The following is a 20538-nucleotide window of genomic DNA, read 5'->3' as shown; positions in this document are numbered from 1 at the left end:
ATCTATATTGTAGACACATTAGGAAACAACTGCAATGCAGCGACAACATAATTGAAAGAATCATAGCTGATCAGACACATTATTTCTAATCTGTCACAAGAGTCACTAGATAAGCCACTCTACAAGCGGAGCCAAAGCCGCATCCTAAGAGGCCTGCTAAACTGGTCTTATGGTACTCTCAGCTCAGAAACTAGGATAATTTCTATGTTCATCAATTAATATACTAACTAAGCAAAATAATGATGTGATATTGGAATTAAAGAAGAGAAAATATTAAATTGTTTCTTAAATGAAAAGTTATGATTACACAAGAACTAAGATATGGAGATATATAGATATGTAGATGACGAAGAGAGAAAATACAATTTTTATATAATTTGGCAAGTATAGAAATATCCCTTCTGCATTGCCTTCGAGATTGTTGCTATACTCCGTTTTACGACGATTGAACTCTTCCAATTTCTTGTCAAAAAAAAAAAGAACTCTTCCAATTTCCAAACCCCACTCCTTTTTACACCAGTTGTGGCCTTTTTATCTTCCGTCGCAAGGGGCAAAGGGCTCACCACGCGATCACCATCGCACGCAACCACGGGATCCTCCCAGCACGACTCTCAGAACAAAACCGACGGCGCAGCATCTCTCTCCAACCCCATCCTATTCCTGAACCTCTGGACCCACCATCCCGTCACAGTTTAAAATGTTACGTGCACATTGACCGACTCCCCCCGCAAGTCCCCCTCCGCACTCGCCATCTCCGTCAGAAACCATCGCACTCTCGTCTCGTCGGCGAGCCGCGAGCGGCGCAACAACAGAAGGTGCGATCTCTTGCTCCAGCTCCCCACTTCCCACCTCCGCTCCCCGCCGGCTCGCCGTCGAGCGCACGCGGTAGAGCAATCTCGTCTCCTCCTCTTCGTGGTGCGTGCGATCGTTGCCTTCGCGTGCAGCTGCAGATTGTTAGGTTGCCCCTTTTTGTGTTTCTGGTTTTACTGTGGAGTTCCAGGCCTCTTCCGCACTTCCCGGCTGCGTGAAGATGGTTGGTTTTTTGGTAATGCTTCGTTGTTTTGTGGAGGTTTACTGGGCTGATGGAAGGGTTTTGGAGAGGTTTAAGTGGGGGTGTCAGTTAGAGAGTTGCTAAAAATAGATGCGTTGACCTGTTTACTCTTTTTTTTTATATAGCTTTGTTTATTTCTGAGTTGGAATTAAGGCGATGTGAAGTTGGGGGGACGATGCGAGTGTCCTATGATGACTGATGATTTGTTTTCCTGATCTGTTCATGCTTTGCCTGACTGGCGTCTGTTTGTTAATGCTTGCTAAGAGGCACGTTTCATGTTCATTTTTTAGTCATGTTTGTGCTACTGCATTGCCGTGATTTAGGCTCAGCGACGGAGAAAGGTATCAAATCAGACACTCCATTATTAAAAAAAAAGATCGATTCAAACAATAATTCTGGTGAACTAGTGAGGGTTACGCTTATTTTCTCCTCTTATATATGCTCTCTCTGTTTTTCTTCTTCTTTATGTTTAAAATGTAACAGTAATAAGAGAAATAAAATCCGTGTGTCTGAAGACAACCTGCCATTATATCTCGAGCTTTGTATCCTTCCTAATGACTAATTGACTTTGCCACGATATTGTTGTAGACTTGTAGTTGTGATATGCACCATGGTTGGCAGAACTATTCAGGTCCATGGTTTTGCTCTAACTGACAGTGCCGAGTCTGTCAAAGAATTTTTGGAGCGGATTTCTGGTGCTGGAACCATCTATGCTCTCAAGCTCAGGCATCCAAGGAACATCTCTGCCAACTCAAGGGCGTTTGCTATAGTTCAGTTCCAGTCACAGGAAAGTGCTTCATTGGTAGAAGATGTGGTTCAAAGAAATGCTCCCCGGATTGGACGATTTTATCTGAAAACCAGACCTGCAGACCGGGACATTGTTCCAAGACCAAGAATTCCAATGTTTTCTCTGGAGGACACTGTGCTGCATTTGGGATGCTTGGTTAAGGAAAATATTCTATCTGCTCTTTTTACTGCAAGTAATGTTTCAGTTCAATTTGGATTTGATATGAAAAAGATTTACTTCTACCTCTCCTACAACTTTATTAAATATAAACTTGAACTTTCTTACGAAAGTATATGGGAGATACAGCTTCACCGTCCACCTGCTTATAGGTCACGGACAAAGTTCCTTTTGATTCAGGTTGGTTTCTCATACAATTTCCCCTCATTGGGCATTTTAGCAGATTTTTAGGCTCTACTTTTTAGTCCTCTGAAAGATACAGAAATATATGATTTAAGCATCACTGAATACAAGAATGAGTTATTCTTATGTTAGTCTTGTCTTTGCATCTTCCTATTTTCTTTGTACAAGTCTGTGAACTGTACGCTTTTTCATTCCGGTTACATTTTCCTTTTCATGGCTATATCCTTTCAGGTATACTGCCAATCCAGTCACATAAGATTTCTTAATCATCTGAACGATAAATTAATTGATGTAATTGTAAACATTATCGACTACAGGAATGAGTTATTTCTTATGTTTTTCTTGTCTTCACATGTTCCTATTTTCTTTGTATTCTTGACTTGGATTGTATGCCTTTTCATTTAGGCAACCTTTATTTATATCCTTTCTAGCACAGAGGAAGGTTAAGTCAGACAATTCTGTTAAATGAATTTAGCGTATTTTTGAGTTTTGGTGGAATGGAAATGACACCTGTTGGGTAAAAATAATTTCTTATATTTCTTGAAAATTCAGTATACCCATCCAATCAGTGATCCACAAATAGCCATTACCAAATTTTCGATTACTTAGAAATGTTGCTATTTGGTAAAGAGTTTTTTGAGCTTTAGAGTTCATATAGACTAAAAAAAAAGTCATGTTTCAGGTTCAGGCAGCTCCTAAAATTTATGAACTGCTCCCACGCCGTCCAGGTCTTATGTATGAGGATCCTTTCTTCAACTGGTTTATGGATGACACAGATGAACAATGGACCAGGACGATTGATTTTACTCCATCAGTTAGCATCGGGCAATCATCTATTTTCTGTCTGGAGGTGCCACAGCAGTGTGAGCTCCCAAGAATTGGTGACTACTTTGTTTACTATAAAGAGCGAAATCTTGACTTTGAATGTCGGAATGGGTATTCATATTCCTGTGGTAATTGCCTCGTTCCAATTGTAAAATCTCCTGATTACATAGAGGTCCCTTATGAGATACTCTTCAAAATAAACCATTTGGTTCAGAATGGGACACTCAGTGGGCCAACAGTTGATCACAGTTTCTTCTGTCATGTTAGCCCAGAATTTGAACCTATTGATCATATAAAGCGAGCACTTTTAAAGATGTCATATTTGAAAAGCACCTGCTTGAATCCAACAAATTGGTTATCTGTACAATACTCAAGAATACGGAGATCGCGCCATGCATCACAAAGATCATCTAATATATCTCTGGATGATGGCTTGGTCTATGTCCACAGGGTTCAAGTTACCCCTGCTAAAGTGTATTTTTATGGACCTGAGATAAATGTCTCCAATCGTGTTGTGCGGAATTTCTCTGCTGACATAGATAACTTCCTTCGGATTTCATTTGTTGATGAGGACTGTGAGAAGCTCCGTTCACTTGATTTGTCACCTCGTTCTACTTCTGGAAATGATGCAAGGAGAACTGCTCTATATAATAGAGTTTTGTCAGTCCTTTCAAATGGCATTAATATTGGTGACAAGCACTTTGAGTTTCTTGCTTTTTCTTCAAGCCAGCTTCGAGATAACTCTGCATGGATGTTTGCTTCTCGGCAGGGATTGACTGCGAGTGACATAAGGAAGTGGATGGGAGACTTTCGAGATATCAGAAATGTGGCAAAGTATGCTGCAAGACTTGGGCAATCTTTTAGTTCCTCAACAGAAACTTTAATAGTACGCAAGCATGAGGTGGAACAAATTCCTGATATTAAAAATGGCACAAACTACATATTCTCTGATGGAGTTGGAAAGATCTCAGCTAATTTTGCAAAGGAGGTGGCTATGAAGTGCAAATTGAGACGCTTTGCCCCTTCGGTTTTCCAGATAAGGTATGGTGGTTACAAAGGTGTTGTCGCTGTAGATCCAAGATCAAATCGTAAGCTTTCATTGAGAAGAAGCATGTTAAAGTTCCAGTCAGAAAATATCACTCTTGATGTCCTTGCGTACAGCAAGTACCAACCGTGCTTCCTGAATCGGCAGTTGATTACTCTTCTCTCAACACTTGGGGTTGGTGATAATGTCTTTGAACTAAAGCAGAAGGAAGCCATTAAGCAGTTGAACAGAATGGTAACTGAACCACAGGCTGCTCGTGAAGCAGTTGAACTTATGCCCATGGGAGAAGTAACCAATGTAGTTAAAGAATTGTTGTCATGTGGCTACCAGCCTGATCATGAGCCGTATCTTTCCATGCTGCTACAAACTTTTAGAGCATCCAAGCTTCTAGAATTGAAAACAAAGTCAAGGATATTCATCACACAAGGGCGAGCAATGATGGGTTGCTTGGATGAAACCCGCACACTAAAGTATGGCCAGGTATTCATCCAAGCTTCTTACTGTGCAGATGACCATCACAAGATCGTTGTAACTGGAAAAGTAGTTGTTGCCAAAAATCCTTGTCTCCACCCTGGTGACATACGGGTTCTCCAGGCTGTAGATGTTCCTTCTCTGCACCACATGTTTGATTGTGTTGTCTTTCCACAGCAGGGACCAAGGCAAGTGTTTAACAATATATTATCACATGTTTTGTACTAATTTCAACAAACTCCTTTCTTGGAACCTGTTATTTCTTGGTTTAATATGTTTGTAGCAATAGGAATCCGCTGTCCATTTTACCTTATGTGGATGTTAATCCTTGTATTGTGAACTTTCATTTCCAAATCAGTTTCAAATTATGCTATTCATGAATGCAGGCCGCATCCTAATGAGTGTTCAGGGAGCGATCTTGATGGGGACATATATTTTGTTTCTTGGGATCCCGATCTTATTCCAAGTCATATGGAGGATCCTATGGACTACACTCCAGCTCCAGCAGAAACATTAGATCATGATGTTACTATTGAGGTATTGTCTAATTAAAACCATTCATCTTCCATGCCATTGATGCTAACAGTTATTCTGTTGGCATCAATGCTGTCGTTAAGTTTGTGTTGGTCTATGCATTGCTTTCTCATTGGCCTGATTCTCGTTCTTCTTTACAACGAAGTATAAAGTGCATTTCTCTTAGTTTAATTAACTTTCTGTGCTCGTGGTGCAGTTATATGCGAATTGAACAGATAGAATCAACTACAGCTTATGAACAAATCTCATACCAGGCTTTGAAATGATCAATCTTGTTATTTTGTGCAGGAAATACAGGAGTACTTCACAAACTACATAGTTAATGAGAGTCTTGGCATTATCGCCAATGCGCATGTGGTCTATGCAGATAAGGAAGATCTGAAGGCTAAGAGTCGACCATGCCTTGAACTGGCCAAGCTCTTCTCTATAGCTGTTGATTTCCCAAAGACTGGAGTGCCGGCTCTGATTCCACCTGAATTACATGTCAAGGAGTATCCTGATTTTATGGAGAAGCTCGACAAAGCAACCTATGAATCAAAGGGTGTGATCGGGAAGCTCTACAGGGAAATAAAGAAGCACACACCGCACATAAGGCACTTTACGAGGGAAGTGGCAAAGCGGTCTTATGACACCGATTTGATTGTTGATGGCTATGAAGACTACATTACTGAGGCTATAGAGTTCAAGGAAGAGTACGATTTCAGGCTGGGTAATCTTATGGATCACTATGGAATAAAAAGTGAAGCGGAGATAATAAGTGGATGTTTTCTGAAGATGGCAAAGAATTTCACCAAGAGTAGTGATGCTGATGCAATTAGAATGGCGGTGAGATCTTTGAGGAAAGAAGCTAGGTCATGGTTCAATGAGATGAGCACAAGCGAGGATGACCAAGATGCCACAGAGGCCAAGGCGTCTGCTTGGTACCATGTTACTTATGATCCACAGTACTGGGGCAACTACAATGAAGGATATGATCGGCCGCATCTTATTAGCTTTCCATGGTGCGTATATGACAAGCTTGTGATCATTAAGCAGAGGAGGAATTTCTTCACGCAGATGGATCCTAATCTGGTGTCTCCCATGAATAACATGAGATTGCATGAGCATTGCCAGCAGGTTTGCTCTTGTACGTATCCTTGATCAATTTGCAGTCAGCACTGCCAGCAGGTGTGCATGAATGATCTGATGCATTAAGACAGGCAAACTGCCACAAGCTGACGTCTGGCATACGTTCTTAAAACTTTCTGATGCTGCTGTTTAACTAAATGCATTACCATGGTTTCCACTGGAGCCTTGAGGTATTGAAGTGTGTAAATTTTCTATCATTTGCTTAGTACGTGTACCCAGAAATATGCTGCTTATGATGTATTAGTATTGGACCTCTATCATGGGGTAAACTGGTGTATCTGTGCTCTCAACTATGGTATCTACTGGTGTATCTGTGCTTTCTGGTTTCAGCAACTTCGTTTGGTTGCCAGTTATGCCATACATCCTGTTCAGTTACGGATTTACAAGGTTTGCGCTGAGCTGCATGGAAGACCACGAACAACAAGTCTATTTCTTCCATTACCAAGAGTGAAGTGACACATCTCCCTTGCGTTGTTGCATTCACCTATGTTTTTTTTTATAATTGCACTCGCCTTGCACCAGCATCCATTGGCACTCCAACGAAATGGAAACATGAAAGAATGATAAAAAAACAGAAGTGAAAACAAGATGTGTTAGTTCTGAGCATCAGAAAGCTGTACAACTCTGGATGAATGAACGGCTTTGTCAGGAAGCCGGCGCAAGCAGGGAAAACTTGACGTGCAGCGAGATCCTCCCGTTGTCGACGTCGAGCCTTGCACCGGTGACGAGCCAGTACCCGGGGCTGTCCTGCGGCCCCATGGTCACCTGCGAGGTGTCCACGAGCCTGAGCATCTTCTGCGCGGCGACCGGCACAGGCGGCCCGCCGGGGAGCACGCCGGAGTTGATGTTGACGACGCCCTCCGGAGGCTTTCCCGGCTGCTGCCTCTCCTTCTGCGATCCGCCACTGCCACTGCCACCACCGGAAGACCCCGGGGAGGAGGCGGCCGACAGGACGCTGCTGGACTTCCCGGACAGCCTCGCCGCGCCATGCGCCCACCTGGACTGCACGACGGCGCAGCCGGGGAGCTCTGCGTAGAGGAGCCTGAGGTGCAGCACGTCGGTGGCGTCGTGCGCCGCGACGTGGAGCTGCGCGCCCGTCACGACGCAGGCCGCGCCCGGGTCGCCGACGCCGGCGTCGCGCCACCCTGTGTCGTACTTGACCGGCGCGGTGCACACGCGCGCGAACATCCGCCACTGGACCGGCTCGTAGTACCTGTCGTCGGAGCCGGAGGCCGCGTCCGAGCCTCGCCACACCGGCGGTTTGTCGTGCCGCGCGGCGGCGATGAACGTCGGGGTGGTCGATAGGTGCTGCAGGTGGACGGCTAACCTGATGCACAAGCACGGACACAATGTAAGCAAGTCGGGAAAGCCGAGGGGCGCGGAAGGAGAAATCTGGTGGCGAAGGGGGAGAGTCAAAGACACAGAAGGGAATGATCGCAGGTGGAATGAGATATCGGGTTTATTTAAATATTTGGATCAGGATCAACTTAGGAGAATGTATGTAAATAGTTAGATTGTGGTTAATAAGAGCATCTCCAAAGGCTTTGGCAAATTGACTTGATATTTGCTGTTGTTTGCAAACTCCCATAACAAAATGCAAAGGATAAAAATAGACCATCTCCAAAGGAATTGACTTTTGGACTTGGCAAAGTATAAAAATAGGAGGTCTCTAGGCGTGCGCACTTTCCTCGCGCGTGACTCTGCTCGCGCGATCGGGTTTGCAAAGCCGTCGACAGCTTGACATTTTTGTCAAGTTTGCTCCCTCATTTGCCAAGTTGCCCAAATTGCAAATTCCAAATGCAAAACCGTTGGATACCTCTTTTGGAGTTTTTTGGCAAATTACTCAAATGCAAACCTCAAATGCAAAACCCTTAGAGATGCTCTAACCGCGATCAATATTTGGGGGGTATCGATTGTGATTATTCACAATCTATTCGAAGGGGTTATAAGTAAAGAATATTTGATCTCATGTCCAAACGGAAAGATATATGTATTTTTTTTACCACATACCCAGTGGTGTATGCCCTGTTTCGATACGATCTTGCCCACCACGCGGTGCCAGTACCAGAACCACGGTTAGGAGTCGCAGTATGTAAAATCGAAGTCCCTGTTGAAGCTCGCGGTGGATGAGTCACAGCTACAACTATAGTAAAAATCTACTTCTGATAGTAATTTTTTAAATCGTCAGCACCGCGAACCGTTTGGTTTGATTCCGCGCAATTCTCGTTAGCAAGTAGAAAATAGATGATTGACCGATGCTAGCTGATAGAGTAAAGTCGTATCTAAACAGTATATATGTAAATTCATAGAAGAGATGGTCCAAATCATCTTCAACTTTCTCTCTGGCATTTCTCTCTTCCGTGTCTATAAAACAGTATATAAAGTTGCTAAAGAAGGCGGCTTGAGCCCCCCTCCCCCAACACTAGATTTGCCCCTGCCACACATCACAATCAACTACGGAACCGATCTTTATAGTTACTTTCCATTCAGCGGTAATGAAGCCACCACAACCCACTTTAACGATGGGCTCACACTTAGATCTACTAATCTTACATATTTTTCTCATCGTTTTGTCATCGTCTGATAGTTGTGATGGACAACTTACTACTATATGAACTATTTTTAGTTGCGATCACGAATTCATTTCTCTAGGTGGTTCTACAACCATAACTACCCAAGGGGTATGAACAAATAAGGTGTATGGAGGGACAATTCGGTCATGTTTGGGCGTTGCTGTTTTCTAAAACTATAGTATTGTGAAACAACAGTTTTAAAAACCATAGGCATGTAAAACCATAGTATTTAGAAACTGCAATGTTTCTATGTTTAATAAAAGTCATGACATGTTTGGGTACACATTAATACATTAATTTTGGGATTAGTTTGGTTGTGTCTTTGCTGCTAATAATAGCATGCATCTCTAAAAATAGCAGTGAACATGAGACACTGTTTCGTATTAGTTAGTTGTGTCTTTGCTTCTAGATAGCATGCATCTCTAAAAATAGCAGTGAAAATGAGACACATCATTAGATGTGGACGCCCACGCCAAGCTCTGTCAAAAATAAAGAGGGTTGGGACCGAGTTTTTTAGACTCCAGAAAACTATGGTTTTATTAATACCGTAGTTTCCAAAACTCCAAATTAATTACATCTAAACACCTTTTTTATACCTAGGTATTTTTAAAAACCATCATATTGATCTAAAACTCTAAAAAAAAAACTTGTATCCAATCAGGGCCTAAGTGGTTTTTTACAACCACCTTTACTCTAAAGATATGAAGAAGTAAGATGGATTTGCATGGTCTTTTTTTTCAGGGTTAAAAGCGGCCTTATATGTCCTGCCACTAAAAATGTTTCTAGAAATGACAAAAAATCGAAATGAACATTTCCATACCCAAACGATTATCGCGCTGTCCAAGTCACAAGCAAAGCATTTTTTGTGCACGTGAGTTCTCAAAGATTCAAATTCATTGAACCTCACACAAAGCTTCCTTACTACCACACCAGATGGTTCACTTATGACTCCGAGATGCTATTATTTTGCATTAATTTCTCTGATTATTTTTTTAAAAAATTGTCACATTAAATAATCTCAAATATAAAAATTTGTTAACTAGAAGTTTTTAGAATTCAGACAATATTATGCCCTCCTTTAAATTTTAGAGCTCTAAACATTTTAGAGCAATTTAGCTTATTTTTGAAGTCTAAAGCTCTAACGTGAGGTAAAATAAAGTTTAGAGCTAACTTAGACCATATGTTTGGAGACTTTAGTTTGAAAATTTAGCGCATTTAAGTTTATAGCTCTTTTTGAGTAAATATTAAATAAAAATCAAATACTCTAGTACTATTTGTGTGGTCAGCAAACCTGTGTCTTACCGGTTGTGTTTCTTGCCCTCCAGGTGCAGCCGCATCCCAGTGACTGGCAATTTAGGGACAATGACCTGCATTTGTTTTTGTCAGCGATCATGTCATCATTTGTGAAAGAAACGAGTGGTACAAGCAATGGGTACAAGAGATTCTTCCTCACCTGACTTGGGCTGACATAGAGCTTAGAACTCAACGGGCTGAAATGAAGCGCCGGGCTGGAGCCCTGCCTGTTGGAGCATGGGCCGAGGGGCAGCTCGCCCAACACCGGCGCCCACATCTTGTGATGCTGGAAATCCAGGAAGTACTTGAGGTCAGCTACAGGAGGCTTATCTGTACGTAACAATCATTCTGCTTGTTACCATGTATATATATATTGCTTGCTCATGACAAAACTACAACTACTATTCCCCTAGTAATTAACAGATGGTCGTTTTTGATGAATTTGTGTGAGCCAAATGCATGCATGCCCATGGCGTGGTAAATGCCCTTGTTACTACACTTACATCTGAGGTAGAGGTTGATGGCGTGAGAAAGGTAGCCGGCGCCAGGCACGCCCTTGAGGAGGGAGGTGATGGGCACGGCCTTGACGTTGATCACGTCGGGCGTCGCCGGCACGGTGAGCAGCCACTCCGAGTGGCTGCCCACCGTCGTGTTGCCGCCCCTCTTGGAGTATATCACCGTCACGCCCTGAATAAGAAAACCTCGGCAAGATTATTAAGTAATTCTGAGTTCTCGGAGTTGAGCACGAGATGATAGTAACAGTTGTATTAACCACGTACGAGATGATGACAGTCACAGTTTGTTATACCAGAGCTTGTTTGGCACAGCTTAACTTCACTAGTAAAGCTGTTTTTTTAGAAAATAGCTTCATGAGTGACTTTCTAGATGAAGCTAAGCTGTTTTGAAAAAAAGTGTTTGGCAAAATAGCTTCACCAACTACTTCATACATAGTTGAGAGAGAGAAATGAGAGAGAAGCTGCAATAAACTACTTTTTTTACAGCTTCATCCCAACTTATGTCTTTGTGAGAGGAGGAGAAAAACAGCTTCACCCATCAAGCTGTTTTAGAAATAAGTGTTTGACAAAAAAAAAACAGCTCACAACACCTCATGAAGCTGTTGTGAAGTGTACCAACGTACCTGTTTGGAGGAGACCAGCGTGGTGATCCCTGCTTGAAGCCGTTGCTGTGCTACCTGGGCATCGAACACGTTGAAGGCCTCTGGCATCTGTCACCCATTTCAGCATTTTTTTTTGTTTAGCGTTTCAGAGTTCTACAGCGGTAGGCAATACACTATAGTAACTACACCGTAACTAGCTAGTTTTAAGTTTTAACCTTGAGCTTGTCCTTGGACTTGTAGCGAAGGGGAGGCATGGCGCAGGCGCCGGTGAAGAGCTGGTCGCCGAGCCTGTCCAGATGCTCCTTGATCTCCACCGGCGGCAGCGCCGACGAGCCGTCCTGCTTCACGTACACCACGTCCTGCCCGCCCATGCTCAGCCCCACCACCACATGCGTCCCGTACTTCTCGATGAACCTGCATGCGCGCCCAGTCCGCCCACCGGATCGATCGGATCATGTCAGTAACAACGTCAAACCAGATAAGCGTCAGCGTCAGCGTCAGTGTCAGTCTGAAAGCTACGCGTCTGCCTGATAATGATAATACAATTCAGGCAGTATCTGTCGTGATTCCGCCTAGCTAGTCTAGTCAATGCCGAACCTGTCGGCACGTTGGATCGATGGGAGTTCAGACTAGTTCAGATTCAACAATGACGGACGAGCTAAACAAATGCAAGGCAAGGGAAGGAGAAGGAAGGAGAGGAAAATGCGTGTGGACAGGTCAGAACACGGCGCATCTCAGAGGCAATGAGGATTCCCTGTCCCAGTTCGTTGCAGCGGATCTTGGACATCTCAACTGCTTGGGGTGAACTACTGACTCGCTCAACTTTCCCAGATGAGTCAGACCTGGAACGAGTCCAAGACTCCTCCAAGTCCTGCGACTGTTCTCTCGTTCACTTTGCAGTTGTAGCGTGGTCGGGAGGTTTTGGAAAGGTGAAGACACTTGTTACTCAAGGGGCCAGAGAATTCAACGTCGTCGTTCCGCAGGCATCCATCCAGAGCCTTTTTTTTTCAAGCTCTGTCCATGTCACCAACACACGGCACAGCTCTGTCGTCCTTGGCGTGTACTCGCATGGTGACGCCGACGTTCCAGGACGCCTGGCACCGCGTCTAGAGCAGCCGCCGCCGCCGCCTCCGTGCATCTTGAACAGGATTGCATGGTTGGATTCTCCCGGAACCAGAGAAGTCTCGATCGGTTCAGGAGTTTTATCCTGTTTTTGGTGTGAACTTATTACTATTGGTTTGGTAGTGATGCCGTGCGCGTCGTTGCCTGTCGGAATCATGCACTGGCCAGCATGAAGTCGCTGCCGTCGCGGCAGAAAACTACAGTGATTTACTTCGCCGCGGCGGCGTCAATTCCTTGTAGCGTTTGGACGAAACGAACGAGCGAACCTGGCGATGGCGGCGGGGTCCCAGGCGGCCGGGACGTCGCGGCGGACGTGGTCGGCGAGCGCGAGCGGGCGGCGGTCCAGGCGGAGGTCGAAGAGCGAGATGAAGTAGCCGTCCATGGCGAGGCATTTGGTGGCGGCCGCGTCCTGCGCCCAGGAACCGCTGTCCAGGTCGAAGCAGGCGTTGAACAGCCCCGACGGGATCTTCCCCTCCACCGAGCTCCGCTGGTTGAACAGCTCCGACATCTGAAACACACCGCAGCAGCATGCATGCATGCCTCGAGATCAGTGGCTTAGCAATTTTTTTTTGTTATATTTATATCTCCTGCGATCTTACTTGACGTTTGGGCTTATTAGCCAAATTTATCAGCCATTCAACGGTATTTTTCTTTCATAATAAATTAACCAACAATATTTTTTGGCATGACTTATCAGCCAAACGAACAATATATTTATATGTGTACAACTAGTGTGATGCTCTCGAGCAAGCAGGAGGAATCAGCTGGAAGATAAACTGCTGCACGATCTCTACGGCTCTCTCTCTCTTGGGTCAAAGTCAAACGAGGCACCGTGCAATTAGACGTGCAATAGTTTATATAAGGAGGACTACTAATTTAAACGAAATTTCAGTCGATCACGGATAGTTTACGATCGGGATCACGGGCCCAGATGTTCTCAAATATAAGAAGATTTTGTTTGACTCTCCCATAATATTAAGATATTTTCTCTTTCTGGTTGGTTAAATGCCACTAATCTGCAGCATACTTGGCATGGTCAGTTGCACTAAAATATGTGAAAAAAATGTTTATTCTTCGTCCAAATTGCTCAAGATAAGATATGTTATATTGATAGCTTATGTACGTGAGATCACGTAGTTTCTCTCACACACAGACCACATTTGTTTTGTGCTACCATGTTGAAATTGATACTTTCTACATTTTGGTGAATTAAATTGTCATCTGAATTCTGTAAAAAGACATTAGCTCTCATCGTATAGTTTATATATCCTGTACTGGCTTTCTGTATAAACTCGGTTATTCTTTTTTTTTAAAAAAAAGAGTTTATATATCTAGTATTTGGGAAGAAACGAGATTCAGGGCTTTAGGGCCGAAGATAGGCATGGCAAACTGAAGACAATGCAGGCTGAACCAAAGTTTCAAAAAAAAAAAGATTATAATTGAACAGCAAACTACTCCTTGTTTTTTAGATAATGAGCAAACTCCTTGATTAGATTCAAACAATGAACTTACCAACAAAACATTTCAATTTTATTTCAAACATTCCAAAAAAAAAAGCTGAAATGGGATAAGTAATAATCTGATGATGGCAAAAGCTTTTCATGCATGGTGGTACGTATTGCTAACCTTGTTGAACTCGAGCACGCCGGACTTGAGCCGGACACGATCGCCCTTGCCGCACTTAACGTCGACGGGCACGCCGCCGATGGTCCCGACGCCGGGCACGGCCAGCGGCGCCGTCTCGACGCCGCTCCTCTCAACGAGGCACCCGCCGGCGTCCTTGCAGTACTTGAGCCTCACGTCGCACGTCATGTCGAAGCCCCGGCCGAGGCACCTCACGGCCTTCTCGGCCGCCGCCACGGCCATCTCGCGCGCGACTTTGCCGCCGGGGCCGGTCGACCTCTCTGCAGTCTGCCCGGCCTGGTATAGTATGCTATATATGCTGTGCCGCCGCAGCCAATGTCCTGTTGGTAGTAGGCTGCTACTAGTAGTTGACTATACATACAATTGCTTGTGCCAAGAAGCATGCATCATGCTGTCGTAGAAATAGAAACTCAACTGACCTGTGGCTATTACATGCTGTGAGGATGTCAAGGATTTGTTCTTGCTGTCAAACTACTGGGATATCTGTCTCTCTCTTTCATCAAACAAGGATGTTTCTTGTCTTTCCCCTGCTTTTTTTTGGGGGATTGAAATGAATGAGGTTGCTGATTCTTGTTGTGTGAATCATGGGTCATGAGTGAGGAGTGGTTGTTATATATATGGGCAGACAAATGGGTATGGAGAGGAGACATGAGTGGCGATGCTAGTGGGAACTAATGAAGTTCCTCGTGCTTGCAAAACGGTTGAGTTTGACCAATGGCGTGTTGTGTACCTTAGGATAGTTTGAGTTTAAAGCCTTGTTAACCGGCACTCAGAGAACCACCATGCTAGGGTTAATGTTCATGGCCTGGTGGGCTGGTGGCTAGTATGATGAGAATTTGTGAAGGAAAGATCCAACTGGCCACATTTCCGTTTATGAACAGGAAGACACATGTTGAGCCTCCTACGAACCTGCTGAAATGAGCACGCACTTCCAGATATTAATGTGAACCTGACTTGTTATGCAAAATCTTTTAGAATTTTGACAATGTAGCACTTTCGTTTGTACTTGACAAACATTGTTCAATTATTAACTAACTAGGTTTAAAAAAAGTTGTCTTGTGATTTATAGATAAACTATGCAATTAGTTATTTTTTAATTTATATTTAATGCTCCATGCATCTACCGCAAGATTCGATGTGATAGAGAATCTTGTAACTTTTAGATTTTTAAGTGCATCTAAATAATGTCTCAGAGAAGACTGAATCTGAATACCCGTCCAACAGAGAAACACCGTGTCGCTCGCGAATAGCAGCAGCATGTTCGTCAGCTACTGTACTCAAGGCCTTGTTTAGTTCCGAAAAGTGAAAAGTTTTCGGTACCGTAGCACTTTCGTTTGTTTGTGACAAATATTATCAAATCATGGACTAACTAGGATCAAAATATTCGTCTCGTGATTTACAGCTAAACTGTGTAATTAGTTTTTGTTTTCGTCTATATTTAATGTTTCATGCATGTGCCACAAGATTCGATGTGACGGGAAATCTTGAAAACTTTTTGGTTTTCAGGGTGACAAACAAGTCCCAACCATTGCTGCCCTGCCCTGAACGGGATGAGCTTTGGCGAAGACTTCAAGTCCTGGAGCTGACTTGAAGCTGAGGCCAGCATGTCCTCACACATCACTCACCTACAAACTCCAGAGACCCCGTACGAGACTTAAGTCTCCAAGCTTTACCAGGTCAAGTCCAGATGTTCCTCAGCTCAGGGCTACAAATTCATGTTCACATGACAAATGTATTGCACAATGTTACCCGTTTTCACGAAATATCAGATGCTGGAAACGACTTGTTGTGGATTCATGACTTGTTCTATAGACTGAAGGTCCAAGGTTCAGAACCATGTACAGATGAGGTTTACATGCTTGGTGTATGGCATTCTGGTGCAGCGCGCTTATTTTAAAGGATGAAGCAAATGTTTCACACTGTCTCTCCTCGAACATGATTTAGTCACAAGTTGAAGCATGGTGGAAGGGATGGGGGGGATAGCAGAGATGCATCAGTTGGATACCATGCTTTCGGTCTCCTTGACAAACCCATCGCCTGTCCAGTCCTTGTCTGATTGAAGACCCTTCTTGATGGCCTTCCTTTGCTTGATCGCCTCTTGTTGCCGGTGAACCAAATCTGTGTGAGTCGTGAAGTATGGAAGCGAGGCCCTGAGATGATGAGAAGATGTGTTTTAGTTTGTGTGATTCAACAACAAATAGAACATCAGAAAATACAGCATGTTTTTCTTTTATTTGTAAAGGGGCAACCCAGGTATTTTCTGTAAGTGGTTCGGAAAAAAAAAGGTATCCTCTATAAGTGGTGCGCATATCTAGCCCTGAACTAAAGATGCTTCTGAGAAACTTCCTGGTGACATAAAACGAGGCCAAAGTGTCAAGGAATCAATCATCACACTGTACACAGGACTTTTTTCCACTTCCACATCATTCACAGAGTAGGGCCAGGCGTGCAAAGAAGGGCACAGAGAATGTTTCTATAGGACGCATACTTAATTAGGACTTGGTTGTTACCAAGTCCTCGTTTAATGATTATGTTAAACCCGTTTAAACCGCATCATTTTCTCTGTGGAAAGGAGAAGTCTTTTCTAAGACTTAGTGCGTCCCCATTAGAGAACTCACCTTCCACTAAGTAATAACATGTGTCCACAAAAGATTACAAATGAAAGAACAGACGCATAACCAATAGTCCTGAGCAATTTTTTTATTCCCTTTGTTCTAAATCGGAAGCCATTTTGGCTTATCTAGGTGCATAGTAAAATCTGTGTACCTAGAAGACTTATATTTGGAACAGATGGAGTACTACGGAATGCCCTGAGGTCTCATGTTAATAATTTACTGGCAAACCTTATTATGTTTCTATGCTTTAGTAATCGGTCCTTGGAAGATTGGAGCAAAGAGTTGAACTTTGAAAGGTAGGAGTAACATAGAGGATGTACTGTAGAGCAATTCGTTAAGCTGGCTTTAAACACCATATCAAACACTGCAATCATGGTAGAGGGAGTGGTTGCATACCCTCGAAACTCTTCGATCGATGAAAAGTTGTGCTCTCTCATGAAATCCTGTAACTCTGCACAAAGCTTCTTCACAAGGGGATAACCATGCATCATCACACCGGTACATACCTGTGAGTTAAGCTTGTTAGACATGGTTAGACAATTTCCAAGATATGCAAGGTGATAACTGTGAAAGTGATGTTTGGAAAAACAATACAACTCAGCACAACTTATCTAAACAAAGACATGGCTATGCACAGTAAAAGGCCGATGGCTCCCCAGATTAATGAGCAAACACGCTGTTTATCTTTTTAAAGTTCACCTGTACTGTATCAGCACCAAGAAGAATAAACTCAGCAGCATCATTGCCAGTCTCCACACCACCAATGGCTGAGAGAGACTGTCCATCAGCAAATTCTTCTTTCATCATCCTCGCTATCTGCATGACTTTAGCAAGCGCTATAGGGTGCACAGCTCTTGCAGAATAACCCCCAGGTGTAGAATACCTGCAAAACAGAATCATATTTCAACTTTGTAATCGATAAATGAACATGTTACAAAAATAACTCAGAGAATTCAATCTAACCCTTCCACGCAAGGTTCTGGACGCAATGTTTTGAGATTAATCCCCATTACGCTCATAATTGTGTTAATTGCAGAAACTCCTTCACATCCAGACTTAAGAGATATTCTTGCAGGCTGCAAAATGTCAAGTCAAGATGAGGGGAAATGAAATCTAATATTGAGAAGAAAAAAAGACGGGAAAGAAAAATCTTACTCAGCAGTCTAATGCAAAAAATAGCAGTATTACAATTCAGTGAAGTACTACAGTACCATTGGGAATAGAGATGGTAAATGGGGCCCTGATTCCCTGCAGGGAATTCCCCTAATAGGGGACGGGGACAGGGACAGGGACAGGGCCAATTTAGTCCCAACAGGGATTGCAATATGGGAAAAATAGTCCCCGTCAGGTTTTGTAGGGACGGGGACGTGGAAACGTCCCTGCCCCTGTTCCCCATGTACCCGCCCTACGAAATGCTCTTACTCTGAGTTAGGTCCTTGGCAGTTAAAATCCCAACAATAGCTCAACACATAGCCTAGTATAAATAGAAACTAAACCCTAAACTAGATGTCTCTTGCAATATGAAAACGTGCTTGTTCACTTTATATTAATTCGACACTATGGATTCACTTTTCCTCTTCAAATTCTGCATTTTGTAATGGCGACAGGTTCCCCGCAGGGACGGGTATGGGGAGCTATCCCCGATAGGAAATTCCCCATTGACATCCTAATTGGGAAACAGGTAAGCCTATTGATGTGAAATTTGTATTCAATTCAATAATTAATATGATGTCAGGGGATCGGGCCATTGTGTGATGTCCAACCAAAAGAATGAAAAAATTATTTCAAGGGTGTATAAGTTAGCTGCTACATATCTGATTGCATTTACAGAACATGGAATTAGCTGCTACAGATCTGATTGCATTTACTGAACATGGCCAGAACTCACAACTTGGTATCATTCAAAAATCATAAAAAGATGTATTGGGAAAAGTAGCGCAGATAAAGTACGCTAATCTGACTTATTCTTGTCTTCTGGAGGATCAACAAAAGTTAAGAGAATCAAGCTAGTTAAATAATGGAAAACAAGGACAAAGACGTGAAAACAAGTTACAGAGTAAAAACTAACTCAGGAATTGATTGGTTGTTGACACAGGTCAACACAGGTTGTATGAAGTACTGTATAGATACTATACTCAACTAACCTGTGTAATATCTGTAATGTTAGGAGTCATCTTTGCCCAAACAGGGACAGTGGCCTTCTCATTAATCCAACCACAAACTTCCTCTAGCAAATCACAGTCTTGCCCCACAGCAGCACCCATTTTTCTCTCTGGCATGCCATGTGGACATGAGAAATTAATCTCAAGAGCATCCTAACAAAAACAGATATCAGTTGCATTCCGTTATGTTCAAGTAAGCGCACCAAAAATAAACATGTGAGAAAGAACGGTACCACTCCAGACTCTTCAACACGTTCGATAAGCTCATGCCATGCAGCTTTGTTGTACTCCTCCATAATTGAGCCGATGAGTATCCTGTCAGGATACTCTTTCTTCAACTGCTTGAACTCATTCAGCATGGTCTCCAGAGGCCTGTCACTGATGAGTTCAATGTTCTGCCATCCAATGATGCGCCCCATGGCAGCCCCATTTGGGTCTGCCCGAAGCTTTGCATAACGAGGAGTAACATTGATAACTTTTTCAGCATCCAAAGACACCTAAATGTCATGTCAAAGCAGCAGTAATTAGCCACAATGTTAAGGGAGTAAAGGAACCTATTGGGGATATTCCATTAAAAAAACTATTGGGGATAAAGTGATGATTACACAGGTCTAATGCATAGTGGGACCAACAAAATTAAAGTCATTACTGAGAAGGTCCATTGTAGAACTGCAGACTCTTATATTTACTTGCACTAGTGAGGATACAAACGCTCATCTGAAAACTGGGCTATCCAACTCTATCAGCAGATCAACAACTTAGCCACTAGGACAAGAGAGGTTTGCCAATATTGTAGAAATGGTCAAACAGAAAAGAAAAGGAAAAAAAAACCTTAGCCACTAGGACAAGTGATCAACATTAGTAGTCCAGTGCGGTAAAAATGAACAAAATATTTCCACTGTAGCTAATCCTTTTATGATATGCAGAGATCAGTTTCGTAACCAGTCAAATTGTTGCCAATTCTTACTTGGGTACCCACATAGGATCTGTCCCGAAACCAATGACAGTAACGTGATCGTTCCATGGTTCCAAGATTCGATTTCACGAACTAAATACATACCACTACAGCTGCTTGGTGGACATCAACGTAAGAGCTAGTAGTTCTCACACAACCTCGAATCGGTCCCCCCAAGGCCCCACTGCATCTTCTAAGTTCCAGCCCAAATCTGAATCATCATGAGACCGAAAGGCAATGGCGTCAACTATTTACGTGATCCAAGTGAATTAACACTCATCCCACAGATCCTACACAAGTGCACCGTAACGACGACGGATTCAGAGAAAAAAAAAAGAGTGCCAACTTTACGGCGCAACCACACAAGCAAGACACGAGAGACACCGATAGTAAGGGGCGAGGCGGAGCGACTCACGGTCTTGGCGATGACGCCGCCCCAGCCCTCGTCGAAGGCGCGCTTCATGACGGTGTAGTTGGTGCCCGGTGGCCCCGACCCGATCACGAACGGGTTGGGCATCTGCAGCCCGTTCACGCGCACCGAGAGGTCCGGCTCGCCGGCGGCGGACGCGGAGGCCGTGGCGCGGACGTACGTCGCGCGCTGCCGCCCCGGGAGCCGGCGTTGCTGCAGCGGCGAGGCGGCCGCCGCCGCAGACGAGGCGCGAAGCGTCAGCGATTCCATGGCGCGGTGGTTTTGTTTTTTTGTGAGGGGGTTCCTCTGTTTTGATAAGAATCTGAGGGAGTATCAAGGATGAGGAAGAAAGGCACGCCCATTTTTATAAGTGTGTTTGGAAATTGCATGTACCAGAGCTTACGGTAACTGTAAAAGAAAAACTATATCCGATTATAATAGTTTAAT

The 20538-nt window shown here is 43.6% G+C and overlaps 3 protein-coding genes across 4 annotated transcripts; 1 reads left to right on the top strand and 2 right to left on the bottom strand.

Moving 5' to 3' along the window:
* Positions 667–6534, top strand: LOC8075746 (probable RNA-dependent RNA polymerase 1). Of its 2 annotated transcripts, none has more exons than XM_021460057.1 (5): positions 667–815; positions 1640–2195; positions 2881–4727; positions 4926–5076; positions 5362–6534. In XM_021460057.1, exons 2-5 carry the CDS (start codon positions 1662–1664, stop codon positions 6211–6213), a joined length of 3384 nt encoding a protein of 1127 aa, XP_021315732.1. In that variant the 5' UTR covers positions 667–815; positions 1640–1661; the 3' UTR covers positions 6214–6534. The 2 variants fall into 2 exon arrangements, with proteins under 2 accessions (XP_021315732.1, XP_021315733.1); XM_021460058.1 differs by lacking the exon at positions 667–815 and adding an exon at positions 826–915 and having other exon boundaries at positions 5362–6530.
* On the bottom strand, positions 6618–15604 carry LOC8075745 (MACPF domain-containing protein At1g14780). The gene is made up of 8 exons (XM_002452545.2): positions 13933–15604; positions 12573–12814; positions 11400–11598; positions 11206–11292; positions 10571–10754; positions 10228–10397; positions 10077–10141; positions 6618–7528 (listed from the first exon to the last, which is right to left on the bottom strand). The coding sequence occupies exons 1-8, from the start codon at positions 14170–14172 to the stop codon at positions 6847–6849; spliced, it is 1869 nt and encodes a 622-aa protein (XP_002452590.1). The 5' UTR covers positions 14173–15604; the 3' UTR covers positions 6618–6846.
* On the bottom strand, positions 15669–20424 carry LOC8068612 (dihydropyrimidine dehydrogenase (NADP(+)), chloroplastic). Its single transcript, XM_002452544.2, has 7 exons — positions 20098–20424; positions 18961–19224; positions 18710–18880; positions 17529–17641; positions 17265–17448; positions 16962–17071; positions 15669–16100 (listed from the first exon to the last, which is right to left on the bottom strand). The coding sequence occupies exons 1-7, from the start codon at positions 20359–20361 to the stop codon at positions 15944–15946; spliced, it is 1263 nt and encodes a 420-aa protein (XP_002452589.1). The 5' UTR covers positions 20362–20424; the 3' UTR covers positions 15669–15943.

The sequence above is a fragment of the Sorghum bicolor genome, chromosome 4 (assembly GCF_000003195.3).
Source record: "Sorghum bicolor cultivar BTx623 chromosome 4, Sorghum_bicolor_NCBIv3, whole genome shotgun sequence".
NCBI classification, from domain to species: Eukaryota; Viridiplantae; Streptophyta; class Magnoliopsida; order Poales; family Poaceae; genus Sorghum; species Sorghum bicolor.
This window is presented reverse-complemented; position numbering and strand designations above follow the sequence as displayed.

Coding starts and splice junctions, on each gene's coding strand:
- LOC8075746 (XM_021460057.1), top strand. CDS start 1,662: ATGGTTGGCAGAACTATTCAGGTCCATGGTTTTGCTCTAACTGACAGT. Junction 4,728..4,925: donor TTTCCACAGCAGGGACCAAG/GCAAGTGTTTAA, acceptor TCATGAATGCAG/GCCGCATCCTAATGAGTGTT. Junction 5,077..5,361: donor ATCATGATGTTACTATTGAG/GTATTGTCTAAT, acceptor TATTTTGTGCAG/GAAATACAGGAGTACTTCAC.
- LOC8075745 (XM_002452545.2), bottom strand. CDS start 14,172: ATGGCCGTGGCGGCGGCCGAGAAGGCCGTGAGGTGCCTCGGCCGGGGC. Junction 11,599..12,572: donor GACCCCGCCGCCATCGCCAG/GTTCGCTCGTTC, acceptor GCGCGCATGCAG/GTTCATCGAGAAGTACGGGA. Junction 10,142..10,227: donor TCTATGTCAGCCCAAGTCAG/GTGAGGAAGAAT, acceptor AAACAAATGCAG/GTCATTGTCCCTAAATTGCC.
- LOC8068612 (XM_002452544.2), bottom strand. CDS start 20,361: ATGGAATCGCTGACGCTTCGCGCCTCGTCTGCGGCGGCGGCCGCCTCG. Junction 17,449..17,528: donor CCAGAACCTTGCGTGGAAGG/GTTAGATTGAAT, acceptor TCTGTTTTGCAG/GTATTCTACACCTGGGGGTT. Junction 16,101..16,961: donor TCGATCGAAGAGTTTCGAGG/GTATGCAACCAC, acceptor TCATCATCTCAG/GGCCTCGCTTCCATACTTCA.